At 40.1% G+C, this 21,281-nt stretch overlaps 1 protein-coding gene and 1 long non-coding RNA gene across 3 annotated transcripts in view; both read left to right on the top strand.

Annotated features, from left to right (window-relative positions):
• LOC122757330 overlaps positions 1-21,281 on the top strand; it is an 80,084-nt gene that overhangs the window by 35,870 nt on the left and 22,933 nt on the right. The window lies entirely within an intron of this gene.
• LOC6577838 lies at positions 8,673-15,732 on the top strand. Its single transcript, XM_002003734.4, has one exon. It carries the CDS (start codon positions 9,890-9,892, stop codon positions 12,602-12,604), a length of 2,715 nt encoding a protein of 904 aa, XP_002003770.1. The 5' UTR covers positions 8,673-9,889; the 3' UTR covers positions 12,605-15,732.

The following is a 21,281-nucleotide window of genomic DNA, read 5'->3' as shown; positions in this document are numbered from 1 at the left end:
ATTGTATTGCATTTGCATCTATAAATATATTTATAAAATTATCTTTTCTCACAATTTTTAAGTTTTTCGATATCAGTGCAAAAATCTAGCAAACTCAACCCAAATATTATTTATTTGTAGGATAATCAGGCTTATGTGTAAATTGGTAATTTGAAATTAAGTTCCTATGGTCATTAAACATATATATTTCTATCTAAAGTTATACATATAGAATTTAAATATTGTATCTGTATCTTTAGGTATATTAGCTGTTTTAATATGTAATAGATAGATATATAGACATAATACGTTCCATTGAGCGTTGTTAGTTGGATTTTACTGTATAATATCCAAATATATTTATCTGCTCTAGCATACCTATATTATCTATTATATTTATCGGCCTATGATTGTACTAGATACAGCTGCATATTCATATGCATCTCTACTATAATTTTTTCTACCCAAATTCATAATTTAATATTCATGGAGTCGCTATCTCAACTCTCCCACGTGGGAGTGTGGGACTCGACCTATCGTCATGTATGTCCCACACAGAAGAGCCATCTATATTTAGCTAACCATGTTGACACAAATCACATCAATGTCAATTAATTTGTGCATTATGTTTTAGCCATATTAGCTCAGAACTGTTTAGCCTATTGACCCATTAACTTTGTCTCCATTCATGCCATTCGCATGCAGAGGTCAATTTGCAGTCGCCGCTGGCGTCGGGCTGCGGTCGCCTCAAATCAAAGACTGCGCGTGGGAGTCGATGTCGATGTCAATGTCTGTCTGGCGCTGTCCTCTTTGGAGCCGCATGCAATCAACTGATTAGGCAAACAATTAATTTCGCCAACTTGCGTATGACGCCCACGGGCCGAAAACTGTAAACCACTTAAACTCGAATTGATTGAAAAGCTTAAAAGCACAGCTCCGCTGGCGACGCGCAGCAAGGCCGACAATTTGACATAAATCTAAACAAAACAAGCCAAAGTCAAGGAGGGGCGAGGTGGGTGTGGTGCGGGAGGGGGCAGAGGACGACTGTTCAGTTGAAGCACGCCCGCTGACTCGTGTTGTTGGTGTTGCTGGTGTTTTGGTCCTGTAGACGGCCGCAGGACGACTTCATTAATCAAGGCCGCAAACAAGCGTCGCCTAGCGCACGAAGCGCGGAGCACGGAGCACGGAGCACGGAACACGGAACATGGACTCCTTGCAGGGCTGCGGAGTGGCTCGGACACAGGGAAGGGCTTGACGATGACAACGCAGCCGAAATGCATTGCGGATGGGGCAGGAAAATCGGATTCGGGACACAATCGCAGCACGCACAAGCAGAGACAGAAGCAGGCGCAGAGTCAGAAGCAGGAGCAGGAGCAGCAGCAGCGGCACAGAGATACACATACATAAACATAAATAATTAGCATGATTCTTTAAAGGGCAATTACCTAATTTAGACGCTTTGAATAATTGCCCCAAAACTGGAGGCAAAAGCCATGGGCAACGGCAGCAGCGACAGCGGCGTCGGCTGCCAAATCAGTTTTAATGCAAACAGAGCGCACCGAAACAAAGGCCAGCTAAGAGACCAGACAACAGACCATACAACAACAACAACACCAACAACAACAGCAACAATAAGCACAACAAGAACCAGACACAGTAACAAATGCAGTAAGCGGCTTAATGCTCAAATGAAGATAAAGCGCTTTCTGCTTCTGCTTCGGCTTCTACTTCGGCTTTTGCCTCTGCAGCCATTGCTGCTATTCCCACTGACTGCTGCAACGGCTGAGAGACATTTAAATCTCAACAGTTAGAAAATAATTAGAGCGTTTAGTGCCCTGAACGTCAAGCCCACAGACAGAGAGAGTCAAAGATGGGTAGAATGTATTTTCGATTGTGGCCACGGCTACCTTTGCCCGCTCCACGACATAAATACCTTTTTCAGTAGCTCAGTCAAATGCTCGCTCACAAAAGGAAAGAGATTATATTGGATTGAGGTAAATTTAATTTCCACTTACCTTTGACCATGTGATAACATGGTAATACTAATACTAATACTAATACTAATACTAATACTAATACTAATACTAATACTAATACTAATACTAATACTAATACTAATACTAATACTAATACTAAGACTAATACTAATACTAATACTAATACTAATACTAATACTAATACTAATACTAATACTAATACTAATACTAATACTAATACTAATACTAATACTAATACTAATACTAATAATAAAACTAATACTAATACTAATACTAATACTAATACTAATACTAATACTAATACTAATACTAATACTAATACTAATACTAATACTAATACTAATACTAATACTAATACTAATACTAATACTAATACTAATACTAATACTAATACTAATACTAATACTAATACTAATACTAATACTAATACTAATACTAATATTACCTAATGGGAATTACCAATACCTGGCTAAAGCTCAGGCCCAATGAATTGTGTGAATCGAACAATGCTTCAGTCGGAGCTCATTTGACAGGTGATAGCAGGTAATTTGTAACAACATTCTTTATCGGTAATAACTGAGGATAAATATCAGTTAATATTCACACACATTTCTATCCGCATTCAATTGTAATTCAAAGCCACAGTTTGGTCAACATTAATTGTCATCCAGCACACGCAACTCGGGCGCTGAGCTGCGCTGCAGTGTTTCGCTTTCATACAAATCCGAAGGCAGATAGCATTATGTATACATGAATGTGTAGGTGTAGGAGGAGCAGACGTCCGACCCAATGACCGACCCAAAGGACACGCAGCGGCGGCTCCAAAGTGAACCCTTGACACTGAACTGAACTGGGCTTGAATCGGATGGGCGTGGAGCTTGAAGAGGGGTCGGCAGCGGTGGCGGTGGCGGCTGCACAGCTTGAAGTTAAATAAATTAAGGGCAATTAGGCGGAGCATTACGAGCACAAAGGTCAAAGGCAGCTGGAACAGCCGAGCATCCTGTCCGCTGCTCAATTGCTCCCCAGCCTCCAGTTCTCCAGGGGCTTCAGGTGATTTTTGCCTATCTGAAAATGATGTTGGCAAATATTTATTTTGCCTCATGCAGCGACTCCGATTTTATGCTACTTCTTCTTCTTCGTTTCTGCTTTCCTTTCCTTTTTTTTTTTTTTTTTTTTTTTTGCATTAATTACGAGATGTTGCACCGTAGGTTTTACAGTTGTTGCCGCTGCCGCTGCGGAAGTTGTTCAAATCGCCAAGATTAGCGGCGAGTGCAGAAAGCGTGGCACAAAAGCACTTTGGCCAATTAACTGCGGCTAATTGTTGCGTACAGAGAGCGAAATATCGTAGTTAAATGTGAAAGTCAACAAATTGTACAAGAGTACACACTCTGCAGCAGCAGCAGCAGCGGCAGTGGCAGCGGCAGCAGCGGCAGCAGCAGCAGCCAAATCAACATCTTGCCACATGTGTGGCCATGTGGGAGACAAAGAGAAGTGGCATGAGAAGCCGCTTGTGACAGCAAAGCAAAGAAAAGAAACGAAAAAAAAAAAAAAAAACAAATAAACACAAAAAAAACAGCAACATTCAAAGCAAAGCGATCATAAAGCACTCACAGCGATTTCTCAGCCAACTTCCGCTGCGGAACGATTTGCAAGCAATCGAGTTCTACTTTCGCTCAGCCAAGCGAATTTATAATTTTTGAAAAGCAACGAATAAAACAAAACAGAAATAAATGATTATCATACCTAACATGGAATTTAAGCGATTCCCCAATGCTGATGAGGCATTTTGTTACATGAGAAACATGAGAGAGATCAGCGCACCGAACACGAAATACTCTAGGGTGAATGTCTTGATCGGTTGTGAAAGGGGGAAGGGGATTCAAAGGGGGAATGAAAACTTAAGTTATACTGCAACTTCATTATAGTTTCATCTACAAATGTGATATTCAAGATATCTCAAGCTTTGAATTCGAATAGACCAATAGCTTTTTATATACATATAACACTTGTATAACAGTTGCATATAACTTATAACACATGTCATCTTCGCCTATTTAATATTTACAATAATTTTCTATACATGCAATATAAGGATTGAAAACTTCTCAAATCGCCCTCGTTCTCTTTTTCATAACTCTTACAAATACATTTTTTAATAACTTTTGCATTTATTGTGCAATTGCTACAAAGTCAGCAATGCTTACGCTTAGCTGCAAGGCTGAACATCATAAAATATGTATATATAAATATACATATAAGTATTAAATACATACATATTTACACTAACATCAAAAATAGTTTAAAATCAAATAAAAAATTTCATTCAATTTTAACGCATTTCAATTGGTTTTATATATAAAGAAGAAGAAGAAAAATAAACGCAACTCATTTAGAAAATGTGCTGAAGACAAAGCGTGGCTCTACGCTTGGCTGACTCGATACCGAAGCAGAGGAAGCCAAAGATAGAAGATACGAGGTAGAAGAGGAAGAGGAAGAGGAGCATAAATATACTAATGTAACTGTGAAGAATAACACGGCCAGAGCAGATTTCACTTTTCGGCAATCATAACTGACCTTAATCAAAGTGAATTATGTTGGCAATGCTAGAGATACGCTTATGCATCTGTGGAAAGTATCTAAATATCCAGATACAGATGATCTGTGAAATGTTCAAAAATAAATATGGAATTTATAGAAATATATCTATGAAATTTATCATAGAAATATAGATGTATGTATGTGTGAAATGTATCTATGCCTATGCGGATAGAGATATACATAAATGTAGTTATGGAATGTATCTAGATACAATAAATACTTCAGCAACATAATTTAATTTAATTAAAATACATAAATTTAACTCTGAAATGCTAGATACATTGAAGATCATCTATATATATCTGTGAAATATATCTGTATAAATACACGTACAACAATAGATACAGTTATGTATCTGTTAAATGTATCTATAACTATGCAGAAGTTAAGAAAGATAAATAAATGTTTATGTGAAATGTTTTTGTATATATGTTACATAAATATATCTGAGGAATGTATCTATACTTATGTGAGATTAGATTACTCAGATGTATCTTCTGAATGTATCTTTAGCTATGCATATAGAACATATCTATGTATACAAATATAGATGCATATGCATTCATAAATGTAACTGCGAGATACATCTGTCACAAGTATCTACAACCATGCAGCAGTCAGTCCATACGTATGTTTGTATCTGTTGGATGTATCTTTTGGCTGTGCAGCAACTAGAGAATGCGTAGCTGGTTAAGTTCATTCTATTTCTTTTATTTACGATTATTGTTGAGCAAACACGTTTGCTGCAAAGGCAGACAAAAACTTCTCATGCCGCAAGTGAAGCTGAGGCTGCAGCCGACTCGCAATCGCAGTCAGTGTCTCAGTATCTGTATCTTGAAGATGCGACCTGAAAATTTCATTCATATGCAATAAACTGAGAGAATCCGGGACCGGCTGGGGCGGGGGCACCGCGCACTGTCAGCTACACAGCGCGTTTCCTGTCTGGGCAACATCATGAGATATCATGTGCTCCATACACAATGCAGCAGCAGCAGCAGCAGCGGCAGCAGCTGTTGCAACAACAACAACAACAACTACCTGCCGCAAAGTGGCCCGCAGTTGAGGTAACTTATACGCCGCCTGCAGATAATTAGCTTAGCGCTCACATAGCTGCCCCGCAGTACCTGCCTCACAGTGCCCCCTGTGCCCCGCCCTCTCCGCAGACCCAGCTCCATCTCCATCTCCATCTCCATCTCCATCTGAATCTCGGTTCCAGTTTCGCTCTGTGTCTCAGGGTCCGCAATCGCAGTGTGTGGGTCTCAGCTCTTGTTGTCATCATCATTAAATGCCGAGACAGTCTGTATCTGTGGCTGTAGCTGTAGCCGTAGATGTATCTTTTTATACCCTGAACCCATTGAAAATGGGAAATCAGGGTATAATGGTTTTGTTAAAAGTATGTAACAGGCAGAAGGAGGCGTGGCAGACCCCACAAAGTATATATATTCTTGATCAGGGCGACGAGCTGAGTCGATTTGGCCCTGTCCGTCTGTCTGTCCGTCCGTCCGTCCGTCCGTCCGTCCGTCCGTCCGTCCGTCCGTCCGTATGTATGAACGCGTCGATTTCAGAAGATATAAGAGCTAGAGACTTGAAATTTTTTTTCCTAGGTCCGTGTATATCACGCGCATATCAAGTTTTTCTTTTTATATCGATAACTACTCCCGATAATTTATTATCGATCAAAAACCTTATCGAAAGCTAGTTATTTAATTATACCTCCTACACCTTTGGAGCTAGAGCTTCCAAATTTTATATGTAGACTTATATGCATTTTATATAATTTCGATTTTTGTTGTAATTTACCCCCCACCCCTATATCCACCCCCTCACCCTCACCTTTGTAAAAGGCGTATTTCAAGTACTAGAGACTTGTGCTTTGGAATGTGCATACATTTGAACATTATGATTATGTTCTGAAAGTTTCATTAAGATTGCACGTCTAGAAATTAAATTATTCAACAAATAAATTCTTATAATGTTGCCCACACTGCAGCGCAGCACAAGCGCAGTCGCTGCTTACTGCGCAGTTAGCAGAGCGCGTTCTAATACGTGGATGTGTATGTACGTGTGCCGAAAAGAAGTGCAGAGTGATTAGAATATCAGATTAGAGGGTTCAGGGTATCTCCTAGTCGAGCAGTCTCGACTAGAGTCTTCTTACTTGTTCTTTTTGCTGTTTTTATTTTATTTTTTGTATCTTTTATTTTCTTTGCTTTTTTGTACGTTTTTTTTTTAGAGGGTATTAAAATGTGATCATGCCATGTGTTGCACGCTAAGCAGATGTTGTTGACTTGAAGTTTATATATATATTCAGAATCAAGATCTTAAGCTGGTTAAGCATAGAGATATTGCTCTACTTTTTTATTTTATTTGTATTCTTTTTTAACATGTCATGCTAAAAATATATTTTTTTTTATTTTAACAGAGGATAACTATTGAGATTTAATACAGATATATTTTATTTATTTTATTATACTAATTGGCTGGTTAACCAGACTAATTTTAATATTTCACGTTATTTATTTTATTATATATATTTTTGTAAAGTTTACTTATGTATGCACATTTTATATTCTGAAGTAAAATCTAAAACTGTTTAGTATAGATATTATATTGTTCTAATATAATATTTTATTTATTATTATTCTTAATTAATTTATGTAATTATTATTATTGTTACTATTTATGTTTTTTTTGTTAGACTTGATTAAATATATACATATACATAATTATTGTTTATTTTATTACAGAACTTTACATCCAATTATTGACTATATAGAAATTTAAGCTCAATGTTATGAAGTTGCATATTGTTATCGCATATAAATATATATGCATACATATATGTATGTATATAAACACTTCGTAAGTCGAGATTCTCTTAGAGTATCCGCACTTCGTTTAGCCTATGCATCTCTGTCTCTCCGCCTCTCTCACCATCTCTCTCTATCCTCTTCTTCTTCTCTTGCTGTTGCTGCAAATCTAACAGCTTTTTTATTTATTTGTTGCCTTTGTTCTGCAGAAGTAGCCAAGGCGATCATTATTCCAGATAGAATTGTGCACTCACACTCACACATACATGCATATAAATATACACATGTTAGTATGCACATATACATCAATATCGGCTGTAAGCTGATCTTGAGCATTGCGTGCGCCCTGCTACCCTGTAATCCCGCCCATATTTCAGCAAATTGTGAAATTCTGCACACGTTGCACACAATGAATGCATCGATTCATTCATTGCTCGAATCTGAGCGACTGAGTCGACGGATGTGACTCATTCAGCTGAAATACAAATTACGTCTCAAAGACAAACTCGCAAGACCCAAAGAGAGGCAACTTCAAGTGCCCCGCCCTGTGCGCCCCCTTCCAGTCAAAGAACATTTCTCATGTTTATTTACTTTATTTGGTTCTGTTGTGCTTCACGGCTGAGTAGGTCGCGTCGGGTCAAAGCATTCATTCGTATGTATGTATGTATGTATACTCCGGTAGATCATTCAGTTCGTTCGTTAAAGAAGCCAACATCTGAAGCGGTGAAATAACAAACTTAATTGCATTCAACAGAGTTGAGGATCAACTAATGAACACATTCATATTTGGCATTTGATTGCTTATAGCAGCTTTTGGGCATTAAAATAATTAACTTGACTTCTATTTTGCACATTATTACTTTTTGCATTATCATAAATAATTTGTTTTCTAAATAGAAATCCGCATTATAAACGCAAGAATTATCTTATATCAGCTTAAACTCACTCACTCAACATGTTTTCAGTCGCATGTTGCCAAGCACGCACATTGCGAATCGGTTAAAGCAACATTGGTTGAGCGATTAGCGGCAAAAACGAGAGAGTATGAAAACGGTCGCGCGACTGCCGGACGCAGCACTCCTCAGCGTATGACCAGCCCCCTTCGTTCAAAAACAACGACAAAGCACGAGAGCCAAGCAAGGCAAAGTCAAGCGTACACACGAAGCGGTGGGCCGAACACGACTGGCACACAACGATGCCGAGGAAACGAGTGTTGTTTTTGTTGTTACTTGTGTTCTTTGTGTCGCTCGATGGCTTTGGCTTTGGGCTTTCGCTTTTGCCAGTGCAGTGCATCAGTTCGGAGCTCAGTTCAAGTCGATGATTGCTGCCGAACGGTTGGGTTTTCAGTCCGTCACATGTAGCGCGCGTTGCCGTCGCTTAGAGCCGTTAGAGCAACTTCGTTCGCTTCGAAATCGTTACAAGTGTGAACCCAAATGAAATTTGAATTTAATGCTATAATGAAGTTGGCAATGATTATTAGCAAGTGCAATGTGAGTGGGCAGCAAAGTGTAACAGTTGCCTATGATAATCAATGAGCAGCTGAATAAAACTCATCACGCGCACCTCGCACACGTACACACACACACACTCACCCACACACACGCAATCTTCAATCAGCTTCGTGTACTGCTCGTGACTCGTGCCGCGACCGTGTGCGTGTGTGTGTGGTCCTTTTGCTGTGTGGCTATGTGTTGTTGTGTGTGTTTGTGTTGAACGCAGGGCTCGAGTCCAGCTCGTTCCACAATTCCTGTCGTTCTTCTAACGCTGCTCTGATTGCAGGCCACGAGGCCGAAACGTAACGAAAACGAAAACGAAAACGCGATGAAAATTAAAGCTTTGCGTGGCAAAAATCGCTAACCAAAAAAGCAACAAAACAAAACAAAAACAACACTACGGTAAAAAAGAGGAAGTTCATACACACATATAACAACCCCAACAAGTGAACACAAAGAAAATTGTGGCCGGACAGTGTTGCGTAAAAGTAAAAATTTCGCTTTTATTTTTTTAGTCGCGAGTTCTGGCAAAATAACAAAAATAAAAAAACAAAAAAAAAAAGAAATAGAAGCAACAACAAAAGAAAATACAAAAAATATATATAAAACGATTATCATCTGGTCCTAGCGAGCGGCGTCGCTTCTATAAATAACGTTGCGCCAGGCGCCGCTAATTACGCCAAAACATGAAAATATTTACAACAAAAGCAAAAGCAAAAGAAACAACAACAACGGGAAAAACTCGGCAATTAATCAATTTTCCGCTTGACCAATATATAAGAAATTCATTCGAGCTGAATCCGCACGGAAGTTTGCACTATTATCATAATTAAAAAACAAAAAAAAAGAGCAACATAAGGAGCACGAGAAACTGAAGGAGGACGAGGAAGAGGAGGATCAGGAGGTTAGCATATCAAAGGAAAGCCAGCGTGGCATGGCCTAAAGGATAGCATCATATCACCTACACCTACACTCACACCCACACACACACTCATTCAGCATATCTTAGAGAACCATGGAGCTGCACTGGAGTCAGCTGTTGGTGCTGCAGCTCATGCTGCTCCAACTGCCCCGATTTTCGCTGGCGAATCGCTATAGTTCCGGCAAGCTCTATGCAAATGGAGGCAGCTCCAGTTCCAGTTCCGGCTCCAGTTCCGGTTCCAGCTCCAGCTACAAATCGTCACAGCAACAGAACGAAGTATACTCCATAGCGGACAGTCAGCCCATGACAGACGATGGCTATGTGCCACCCTCGTTGGCTCCATATCCATATCCGGGCAGCGAGCTGGACAATCCGGTGCAGCACCTGAGCAGCTGTCAGACGGTGTGCGCCTGCAAGTGGAAGGGCGGCAAGCAGACGGTCGAGTGCATCGACAGGCAGCTCATCCAAATACCCGATCACATTGATCCCAGCACCCAGGTGCTGGACATGTCCGGCAACAAGCTGCAGACACTATCCAACGAGCAGTTCGTGCGCTCCAATCTGCTCAACCTGCAGAAGCTTTATCTGCGCCACTGCAAGATCGGCGAGATCGAGCGCGAGACCTTCAAGGGACTGACCAATCTGGTGGAGCTCGACTTGTCGCACAATCTCCTGGTGACGGTGCCCAGCTTGGCCCTGAGCCATATCTCCTCGCTGCGCGACCTGACGCTCGCCTCCAATCACATACACAAGATCGAGGCGCAGGCCTTCAGCAGCACGCCCTCGCTCCACAAGCTGGATCTCTCGCACTGCGACATCCAGACGATATCGGCGCAGGCCTTCAGTGGGCTGCAGGGGCTTACGCTGCTGCGCCTGAACGGGAACAAGCTGAGCGAGCTGCTGCCCAAGACCATCGAGACGCTGAGCCGGCTGCACGGCATCGAGTTGCACGACAATCCCTGGCTGTGCGACTGCCGGCTGCGGGACGCCAAGCTGTGGCTGATGCAGCGCAATATTCCGTATCCGGTGGCGCCGGTGTGCGCGGGCGGACCCGAGCGGATCATCGACCGCAGCTTTGCGGAGCTGCATGTGGACGACTTTGCCTGCCGCCCCGAAATGCTGCCCATCTCCCACTACGTGGAGACGGCCATGGGCGAGAATGCCTCCATCACGTGCCGCGCACGCGCCGTGCCCGCAGCCAGCATCCACTGGTATTGGAATGGCCGGCAGCTGGCTAACAATAGCGCCTTCAGCGCCTATCAGCGTGTCCACATGTTCGAGCAGCTGGAGGGCGGCTTCGAGAAGCGCTCGCGTCTGGTGCTGACCAATGCCCAGGAAACCGATTCCAGCGAGTTCTACTGCGTGGCCGAGAATCGCGCCGGGAGCGCCGAGGCCAACTTTACGCTTCATGTCAGCATGCGAGCCGCGGGCATGGCCTCCCTGGGCAGTGGGCAAATTGTGGGCCTGAGCGCTGCCCTCGTGGCTCTGATTGTGTTCGCGCTGGCGGCCATTATGTGCCTGCTGCTGCGGGTGAAGCGGCAGCCGTACGTGGACAGCAAGACGCCCAACCACATGGAGGTCATCACATCGGTGAACCATCAGAATTCCATCACCAACAAGACGCAGCCGGCAACGGGCAATGGTAGCATCGGCGGCGTTGTCATCGCTAATGGAGCTGTGGCTAATTGCATCGATGGAGGATTAGCGGGCGTGGCCTCGGGCACGCTGGAGCGCAAGGGCAACAGCAGCAGCGCGGCTCCAACTGGCGGCGGATTGGGCGGAGCTAGCTGTAGGCGTGCCAGTGGATCGCCGCACGAGCAACGCAATGCGAATCCTGTCCAGAAGCCGCCGCGACTCACCGACCTGCCCTACTCGACGCAGGGCTACGACAATGCGGGCAGCGTGCTGTCCACCGCCTCCTGCTTCATCTCGCCCAGTGGCTCGACCGGGCATGGCAACAATCCGGATCTAATCAATGATACGAAACGCTTTGGCAGCGACGAGTTCTGCGACCTCAAGCTGCCCGCCATGGAGCTGACGAGCGGAGGAGGCGGCGGCGGCGGCAGTGGGGAATACAGTCGGGCCAATGGCTGTGACTCACTGTATCCGTCCGGGCTGTGGGAGCATGCGGCAGCAGCAGCAGCTGGGGCCAGCTCGGCGGATGATCTGTTCATGAAACGCTACACGGACAAGACACCCATCATCGACTCCAGCCAACTGTACGATCTGCACGAGCGGAGCGCGGCCAGCGACTACTTCAGCAAGACGTTTCCGCGCGCCCACTGCAATGCGACGCTGCAGCAGAGTGGCGGATGCAGTGCAGCGGCAGGAACCGGTGCCTCGACCACCTCGACGGCCACAACGAACCTGTCGAGCGGCTCCTCCGGCTATCCAAACGACTATGGGCTGCCTCTGGTGCCGGGCGCTGAGCATCAGCACAATCATCAGCTGCAGATGCATCCACTGCAGCAGCTGCAGTTGCAGCAGCAGCTCCAGCACAGCAGCGGCAGTCCACACTTCAGTAGTCGCACCCTGCCACGCCTACACGATGGAGGCGGCAGCAGCAATGGCTCGGCTAGGTCATCGCCCACGCCCGCCCAGCCCATGGGTGCCCCGGCTCCAGCTAGCTCCAGTTCCTGCTCAATACTGCCCAATGGACAGCCCGTGAATGCCAAGACGATACGGGTCTGGCAGAAGGGGGGCGTGCCCGTGCTGCCGCCCGTCACAGCGCTGAAGCGGGCGCTGATCAGCAGCAGCCGCAACTCACCGGACGAGGGCTACCAAGAGGGTTGCGGCACCGATGTCTAAGCGCCTCGACTCCACAGTCACACAGACACAGGAAACCCCGCAGAACTGACTAAACTTAAACTGAGTGCATACACTAAACACTAACTATAGCTCACCCTCTCATACACACACACACACACACTCTCACATATTTTATATACATTCATGTGGCTCATCGACTAGCGAGAGAATCGGGCGAATTTTCGTGGCGTGAACTTGTGCAAGCGAACTGTTTGTGATAGTGTCTAATTAAAAGATATGGCTAATGGAGATAATAAACAAAGAAAATTGCGAAAGCAAAAGCGAACAAAAAAAAAACCGAAACAAAATAAGAAACAGCAAAAAAAATTCAATGAAAAATAATGCAGTATACTTCTAGTTATAAAGCGCAAAGCAAATGGACAACAAGAAAACATAAACTGAAAACTAAAGTAATTAATATATGTATATCATATATACCTATAGAACTAAATATAGATATAGATATGTATGAACACCTTCGACTAATTAGCGAACCCTAAGAAACTGTAAATACCAACATCTCAACTCTCGCAAGTCCCCGCATTATGAAAAATAAGATACTACAACTAAAACAAACTGCAATAAAAGTTAAGTAAAATGTCAATGTCAATGTCAAAGTAAAAGTAAAAGTCAAAGTAAAGGTAAAAGTCTATGTCGATCTAAATGTCAAGCAAACTAAATGAGAGAGATTCCACACACACACACACATACGGACAGAGTACTTAGAAATCATCTATGCCCTTGTAAATGTAATTAAAATTTATAACTGTAAAACTAACTGTAACTGTAATTCTAACTGTAACTGTAACTCTCTCTTCCTCTCTCTCTATCCCTATCTCTCTGAGTTTGTGTACGCGTGTGTGAGAGTTTCAAATGTTGTTTCCAAAAAGCCAACCAAAAATGAAGAGAAATTCTCGTCCCTCACCCCCATTCTTAAAAAGAATCGTAAGTTGTAGGCAGTTACGTAATGAACGTATATCAAACTCTTATTCGGCTCAACAGAAATCCTTAACTGTCAGTTAAAGTTGATAAAGAGAAAGAGAACGAACAGCAGCAGCAAGACCCACTTTATGACTTTATAAGAGTAAAAAACAAAACAAACAAAAAAGCAAATGAAACAAAATGAAACAAAATTAAAAAAAAAAAAAAAGAAAGCAAATAGCAAAATTTAACATGAAATTAATTCTTAATATCTGTGTGACTTCTGTATATACAGGAAAATTATTAAAAGTATTGTAAGCATTCGCATTATTTGTGGGCGTGGCCAGAGCGTTCGACATATAAACAACGGGCAACAATAAAAAAAGAGAGTAAATTCAAATATAATGATGATCAGCACGCATAGACTATGTAGGTAATGCGAAACAAGAATTACATACCAAGGTGGCGTCAACTCAATTCTCAAACTAACAATCACATTTAACAGTTTATTTGACAGTTATAATGACAGACGGGTTTGATAGTTTCATATAATCAGCTCTTCACGTTTTATTTGACAGCTTGATTAAAGCCCATTCAAAATGGATAAGACAGTTCACACAATTCTAGATGATAATACCTAAAACTAACATTTCTATAACATCACATTTGACAGCTAGGAAATAGACAGGTGAATTTAATACAATAATACAATAGTATAAATTGTATATCAGATTTACCGGTTGGATTTTATAGATTATCTAGCCACCTCGTAAATTAGACAGCAGGCATGCTAGATTATTAAAATGGACACCTCGATTAACATGTGAAATTGTCAAGAATTGCAAGATACACGAAAGATAAATTTAAAAACATTTAACATATAAATTGCATTGATTTCTGTGTCAATTGGTCTGACAGGAAGACTTTAGAGACTTGTAAGACAAAAATTTAGTTTCTACAGTTCAATTAAACTGATAATTCGACATTCTTAACTTGCGATCAACTGAATCCTTCCTAGTGTGATTTGTCATGTAATATAGTTAGTGCTTACTTTTAAAACCATTTCCATCACACCTATATACATATAGCTTGACTGTCTACAACGTATCTGACTTGACAGATTGTAAATTTAACATACACACTTGACAGCTAGCTATTATCAGGCGTATCTCAACATTTAATTTGTTGATGGTGAACAAGCCACCAGATTTATTTCTCGAGTGATACTCAAATGAAACTATATACGCATTTAATTCAAGCCCAATGCTGAGATGCTCAGTTGAAATTTTAACTTTTAATTGACATTTTGACAGCAATCGAATTTGAGCAAGGCTGAAGAGAGATTTGCGCCAGAATGTTGACCCACTTTTTACTTTTTGCATATTAATAGAAATAGTGTGAATGTGAGCTGAGTTGAGTTAACGCTATCCGCACATTATGTATATTACCCACTCCTGTAACCCCATGAAAAAATGGTAAAAAATAAAAAGATTAACTGTGAATCCGACTGCGCTTTGGCATTAAACTTAGGTAAAATTCGTATTTGCAGAAGTTAGTTAAAATATGTAAAAAGTTAAGGAATATCAAATGAAACTCAACATATTCATCAATTCATACGTAAATAATACATATGTAAATGCCCACACACACAGACAGACACAACGTGCTCCAAGTACACACACACACACACCTACACACTCGAAAAAATATATCTACAGATATTATTTGCCTGTAGGTCGTAAGCCCTAAAAGCATTCAAGCAGCAAAATAAAAACAAAATAGAGAAAAACAGAAAAATAATATTAAAAAAAAAAACATTCAATTCAAAAGCAAAAAATAAATAGAAGAAGAAGAAGCAGAAGAAAAACAGAAATAATATCTTTAAGGTAAACCAAAGACTTTTTTCTTTGCATCTAGTAAGCGAGGGGCATAAACTAAACGTTGAACTTGAATGAGCAAAACGACAAACATGCAGAATAACCTTAGCATTTAAGTAATACCTATGTATTGTATATTATAAATATATATGTATACCTATATATATAACTACATATACATATATCTATAAATATAAATATAATTATTAACATAAATATAAATATAAATATAGTATATAGATGTATCTACTTTACATGTACGACAGGGCGCAGAGTTCGCTTAACAAAAGGCAAGCATTGAATGCTACAGAATGAAGAACAAAAGCAAAGGAAATATATATGTATAAACAATATATATATCTACATATATATATATATATATAAATGAAAGCACACGGCGTTGTCATTACTTTTACAGCTCGGCAAGGTAGGTACCCATGGGCAGCAAGGGGCGTGACCCAATTAACTCACAGCAACAACAAAATAAAAGAAAATAAAAATAAAATAAATGTTGTAGCAGCAGCAGCAGAAAAGACTCGGCTCCACATACAGTCAGAGACAGTCGAATTCGCATGATGTTGCCCCCAAGGCAGCAGCAGCTACTGCCTCTGCTGGCGCAGCTGCTGCTGCTGCTACTGCTGCTGCTGCTGTTGCGCTTTTGTTGTTGGCCATTGCAGCGTTTGGCATATTAGGGCCAATCGTCTAATCGCCAATTATGCATTTAACCCAACCGCCCATACCCTCAAATTTACACACACACACAAAGAGAGAGATTACCTAGTAGCTGTATAAATCGATATGCACAATCGAGAGAGAAAAGCTAAATCTCTGACTCAACGAAGCTTAAATACTCTTACGATGCTAGATTTTAAAGTCTTTCTCAGCATAGATTTTGGGCAAAAAAAAAAAAAAAATAATAATAATAATTAAAAGTAAGTTTTCTTTTGTTGCTCAGCATATCTTTTTCATGCTGAATTTTATTGTTTTCTTTTAGTGTTTAAATTAGTATTGAGCATTAAATGTCAGCCTGCTTGGATAAACTTTTATCCGCTTGATTGATTTGTTGATCTTAAGTAATATATATTTATTTATTTTTTTATTATTATTTTTTTTTTTTTTAAACAAAAATTGCTTTTAATATTAAAGCCAAACTTATATTGTTATTGTTTTTTATTATACATATTTGAATATATTATCAGCAATTTTATTTTAATTAATTTCCTTTAAATATAAAAACGCATATATAATCTTTTAATCATTTAAATTCATTTTAATTCAATTCAAATTCATTTTATATTGAAATCTGTTATATATATATATATCTGTTATATATGATCTTTAGATCTATACATATTGATAAAACATATATATATATATTCATATTTCTATTAATTTTATTATAAAAATTTAGTGCATGTCCCTATATGCTATATTCTAAAATATTCTATTATCATTTTTATATCTTAGATATATTTCTTGAAATTGAAAAATATGTTATTTTAACTTAAATATAGTATAATATATATGTACTTTTCTTTTAATTCCACTTTTTACATTCAAAATGTACCCATATATCTTTTATTATTATCGTCTACTATTGGGCCTAGATGAGTTTCATATTACTAGTAAAAGCGCATTTACATCTAATTAATTAATCTCGACGGCCGCCTTAAATATCTTTTAATTATTTAAATAATTATCGTCCCCATAGCATCTATCATCATTATTTAGATTTGAAGCCTCTTCTGGCAAATCCATTATTTTGCTTATATTTTGCTTATATTTGCTTATATATATATATCTATTTTGCTCGCATTTTTGCTCACAACTTTAATATAAATAAATTTAGTGTGTTAAGCAAAATGTATTATCCGCAGTGCTTGAGCCGTACGCATTTATGGAAGAAAGTCTGACAACGTTATATACACAACTATTAGTGTTAATTTGCTTCTTCATTGGGTTCGCCTGGTTCACGTCAACGTTTCGATACCCTCTCGAAAAGCTAGCCAGGCCGAGCCCCTCGTCTGCCCTCGACTTGCTCCATTTTTCGCCTTAGTTTAGCCCACAAATTTGCAGCTACACATGTTTGACGTGCACGAGTGTGTGTGTGTGTGTGTGTGTGTGTGTATGTGTGTGAGTGTGCTGGGAAAGTTGTGGGAAGCGCGTAATAAATACGGCGGCAGGCCCCAGTACGAGATTATATCATGGCATGCATAGGTCTAACTGTCTGGCTCGTTGCCGCAGATAGAACTCCTGCCCCTGCTCCTGCCCACACTCTGGCCGCTCTCTGCTCCGGCTCACTCCGCGGTCCACCATATCCCTCGCCTTATTGACGACGCGCAAAGTTTGCCAACTAAACAAGTTTTGTGCCTCAAATGAAATTTAGGTTGCAACTGAAGCCCAACAAAAGCCAAACAAAACAAAGCAGCAGCTATAACTACAACAACAACAACGACAGCAACAGAAACGGCGCCAAGCGCAGAAAAAATTAGAACTTTTGCGCTGAAGGAAAGTGAATTTTATTTGTTCAACTTTATTACGTATACGTGCCGTTGTTCCGCCTGTGTAAATAACCAAAATGCAAAACGTAGCACCCACCCCCCCGAGCCCCGTCCATCGGCTCATATACAGCGCCTCTCACCCCACGCCCCACGCCTCCTATCGCCTGTGATCTTTTCACATCTAATGAAGACAGCGCCGGCAGGTGCTGCTCGCACTTTTATGTTCATGCATTGCGGCCTGTTTAACGACTTGGGCAATGCCTAGCATGAGGAATTTATAAAAGGAAATCCAGTTGAGACAAGAATAAGAAGAGATGAGAACGCACACACACATATGCGCACATGCACGCAAAACTCTCATATGCCTAAGCTAACAGACCGTAAATATTGTTGAAAATAACAGTTTATTTTTGGGTCTCGCTGCTCCATTCACATCATTCAATAGCGCAGGACAACAAAGGACATCCCGGCTCGCTGATGGATGTAAACAGCAGCCGAAACAGTCACAAAGCAGGCAAACAGCTGGCTCCAGGTGCAAGCAGGGGCTGGGCTAAACAGTTAACGCCTTTCCCTTTTATTTCCTTTTGGCCGTACGTCAAAGCGGCCGCAAGTTAAATAAGAAGCAAACGAGCGAACAATTTGCCAATGACTGAAGCTGACTGTCAAATACACTATATGGAATTATCATAGATATGGATATGGGCCTCTCTATCCATCTCTCTTTCCCTCTCTCTTGGTTTAATGTTCTTCGTTGCTTAATATAGAAAGGATTTTTATGCCTTTTCATTATTAACATGACAAACATTTCTACGTCATAAATTTGAATACATTTGTAGTCTGATTTTTTTTTTATGGCCATTTGAGTTTTAATCTGTGCTAAACCTTGTTTATTTATGAATATATTATTGCGAAAGGGAAATCGAGAAAGAGAAAGAGAGAGAGAGTGAGTGAGATAGAGAGAGAAAAGGTTAGAGAAAAAGGTTAAGTATACGTATTTTTAAGGTCTACTCGCTTGAGGCACTTAGCTAACTAATATGCCCACAAAATTCAATTCCTTTGGCATTATTGTTCATGTCTTCCCATACATTACGGGCATGCACATACACTTGCATAACAGCCGGCACACACGCACACTCATAAACAGAGGCTCGACAAAGAGTTGCCTCACAAAAACTCACATGGGAGCGTGCGTGTGTGTGTGTGTGTGTTGTCCCTTTAGCGTCTTCAGCATTTAATGGCCTCATTAATTTTCTATGCTTGGCCTTAAATTATTTTACTAGACAGAGAGTAGCTGCCTGCTGCTCAGCAATTCCATTAACTTGACTGCCACTCAGGCAGACGGCCCCTTCCCCGCCCCCCATCAGTGGGTAGCTATCGCGCACGGCAATAGCAATGCTAAATGTCTCTTTGCTCGTTCGCATTAATTTACATAAACTTAATTGTTTTATTTAATCAATAAAAATAATTAAATGCCATGTGCGTAAGTAATTAAAACAAATCGCTTTTACGGCACAGCAAATTGAAATTGCATAAACATAAACCTCGGTGGCAGCTAAACGAGTACCGTTGCATGCAACAAGCATATGGCAACGGCAACGGCAACGGGAATGGCAAACGCCCATCGTGGCCCCAGCTCTATGTACCTTTGTAATTATGGCACATCAAACATTAATCAGCAGGCAAATGCGTATGCAAAATACAAAACACATATGCATAAAATCAGCGGCCAAATGATAATTTCGTTCCCAGTCACGCCGAATGCCAACAGCAACAACAGCAATACGCGCAACACGGGCAACGGCAACTGCATCAATAATAAACAATATTTGAGGCAGCCCACAAAATCTATAGAGACCAAATTACTTTGTAGGCTTAGTCGGACGGCGAGTCGGTGGCTAAAAATTTTCAATTTTTCAGCATAATTTATGGCGCACAAAGCGTAAAAACCAAAATCACTACGAGAAATTATGCAAAAATATTTTTCGACGGCGGTCAGCCAAAATCTAGCTGGGTATCTGTGTCTGTATTCGTCCCAATATAAACAAAGACACACCCAGGCATATATACATATATATGCAATAGGTAAAGCAATTTAAAACCCCTTCCACACACACACACACGTATAGGCAGTTGCAGATACAAATTAAACTAATGCCACAGATAGATACATTTATATTGATCAGTAATTTAATGTAAATTATATTGTCTATTCCGTGGCTCTGCCCTTCTACGCTCGCATTTGTTTTTGTATATGTTTTCGTATCTGTGTGTGCGTGTGCGTGTGCACATTATGCAAATCAGTATCTGAAAAACTGTATCTGTTGCTATTTATACGCATTTGTTTTATTGGCATTTCATATGAAAAGCAACAGCAACGGCAGCAGCAACAAAAACAAAGATTTCAAAAAAACGCCCTCAAAAGTATGCTACAAAAATAAATGAATCACTCACATCAACATTTCCATCAATGTAATAAGTAGGTACTTTTGGCATTTATCTATTTCGTATCTGCTAACTGTACAATAGCAAAAGAAACAACAAAAAAAATATATATATATATATATATATATAGATTTCAAATTCCTTTTAACACTTTTTTAATCCACCCGTATATATTTAACAGCTCGAATGGAATTTAAAACAAATTATCATAAAAAATTTTAAGGAAAAGGCTCTTTAATTTCAGTAAAAAGTGAAATTTCATATTTTTAAAATGTTTTCTTTTTTATGAAAATATATTTTAAAATTATTTTCACAACAAAAAATATTTCATATTTCGATAACATTTTGAAGTGTAATACATTAAAAAAAAAAAAAATATCGTCATTTCATTTCAATTCGTTTTCCTTTCTATTTGTTTGTATTATTTCATATTGCAGACAATAAAAAATATGCTTTTTAAATATATCAAGAGTTAAATTTAAATATATCAGCATTTCATATCACATGGAAAAAATACATGAACAAAAATGACGTCTTCATTAATCCAATTTATATACGTATATAAATGTTACTCTTATTCATATAGCTCTATATGACTACAAATGAAATAAGTTTCATTTTGATCAGCTTGCAATAAATATACCCAAAAATACAACAAAGCTCCCGCTCAGCTCACGCAAATCTTTAAGCTACATTGAACGTTTCATTTGAATGTATTGATTTTATTTTGCGCTTTTAATAATTTGGCTAAGAAGTAAAAGATACCAAATTAATTCAATAGAATATCAGAATGCCAATGTGGGCGGCTGCGTTTGGCTTAAATGTCGGCCAGGCAGAGGTTGGCTTTAGCCCAAACAGTACGCTACGGCAGCATTCGCATAGCTACTGAGAAGGAACAAGTATACGCAACGTAAGCCCGGCAAAAAACCTTCAGAT

Source organism: Drosophila mojavensis, unplaced genomic scaffold (assembly GCF_018153725.1).
Source record: "Drosophila mojavensis isolate 15081-1352.22 unplaced genomic scaffold, ASM1815372v1 contig_49, whole genome shotgun sequence".
NCBI lineage: Eukaryota > Metazoa > Arthropoda > Insecta > Diptera > Drosophilidae > Drosophila > Drosophila mojavensis.
The sequence above is the reverse complement of the archived record's forward strand: the minus strand, read 5'-3'. Positions and strand labels throughout refer to the sequence as shown.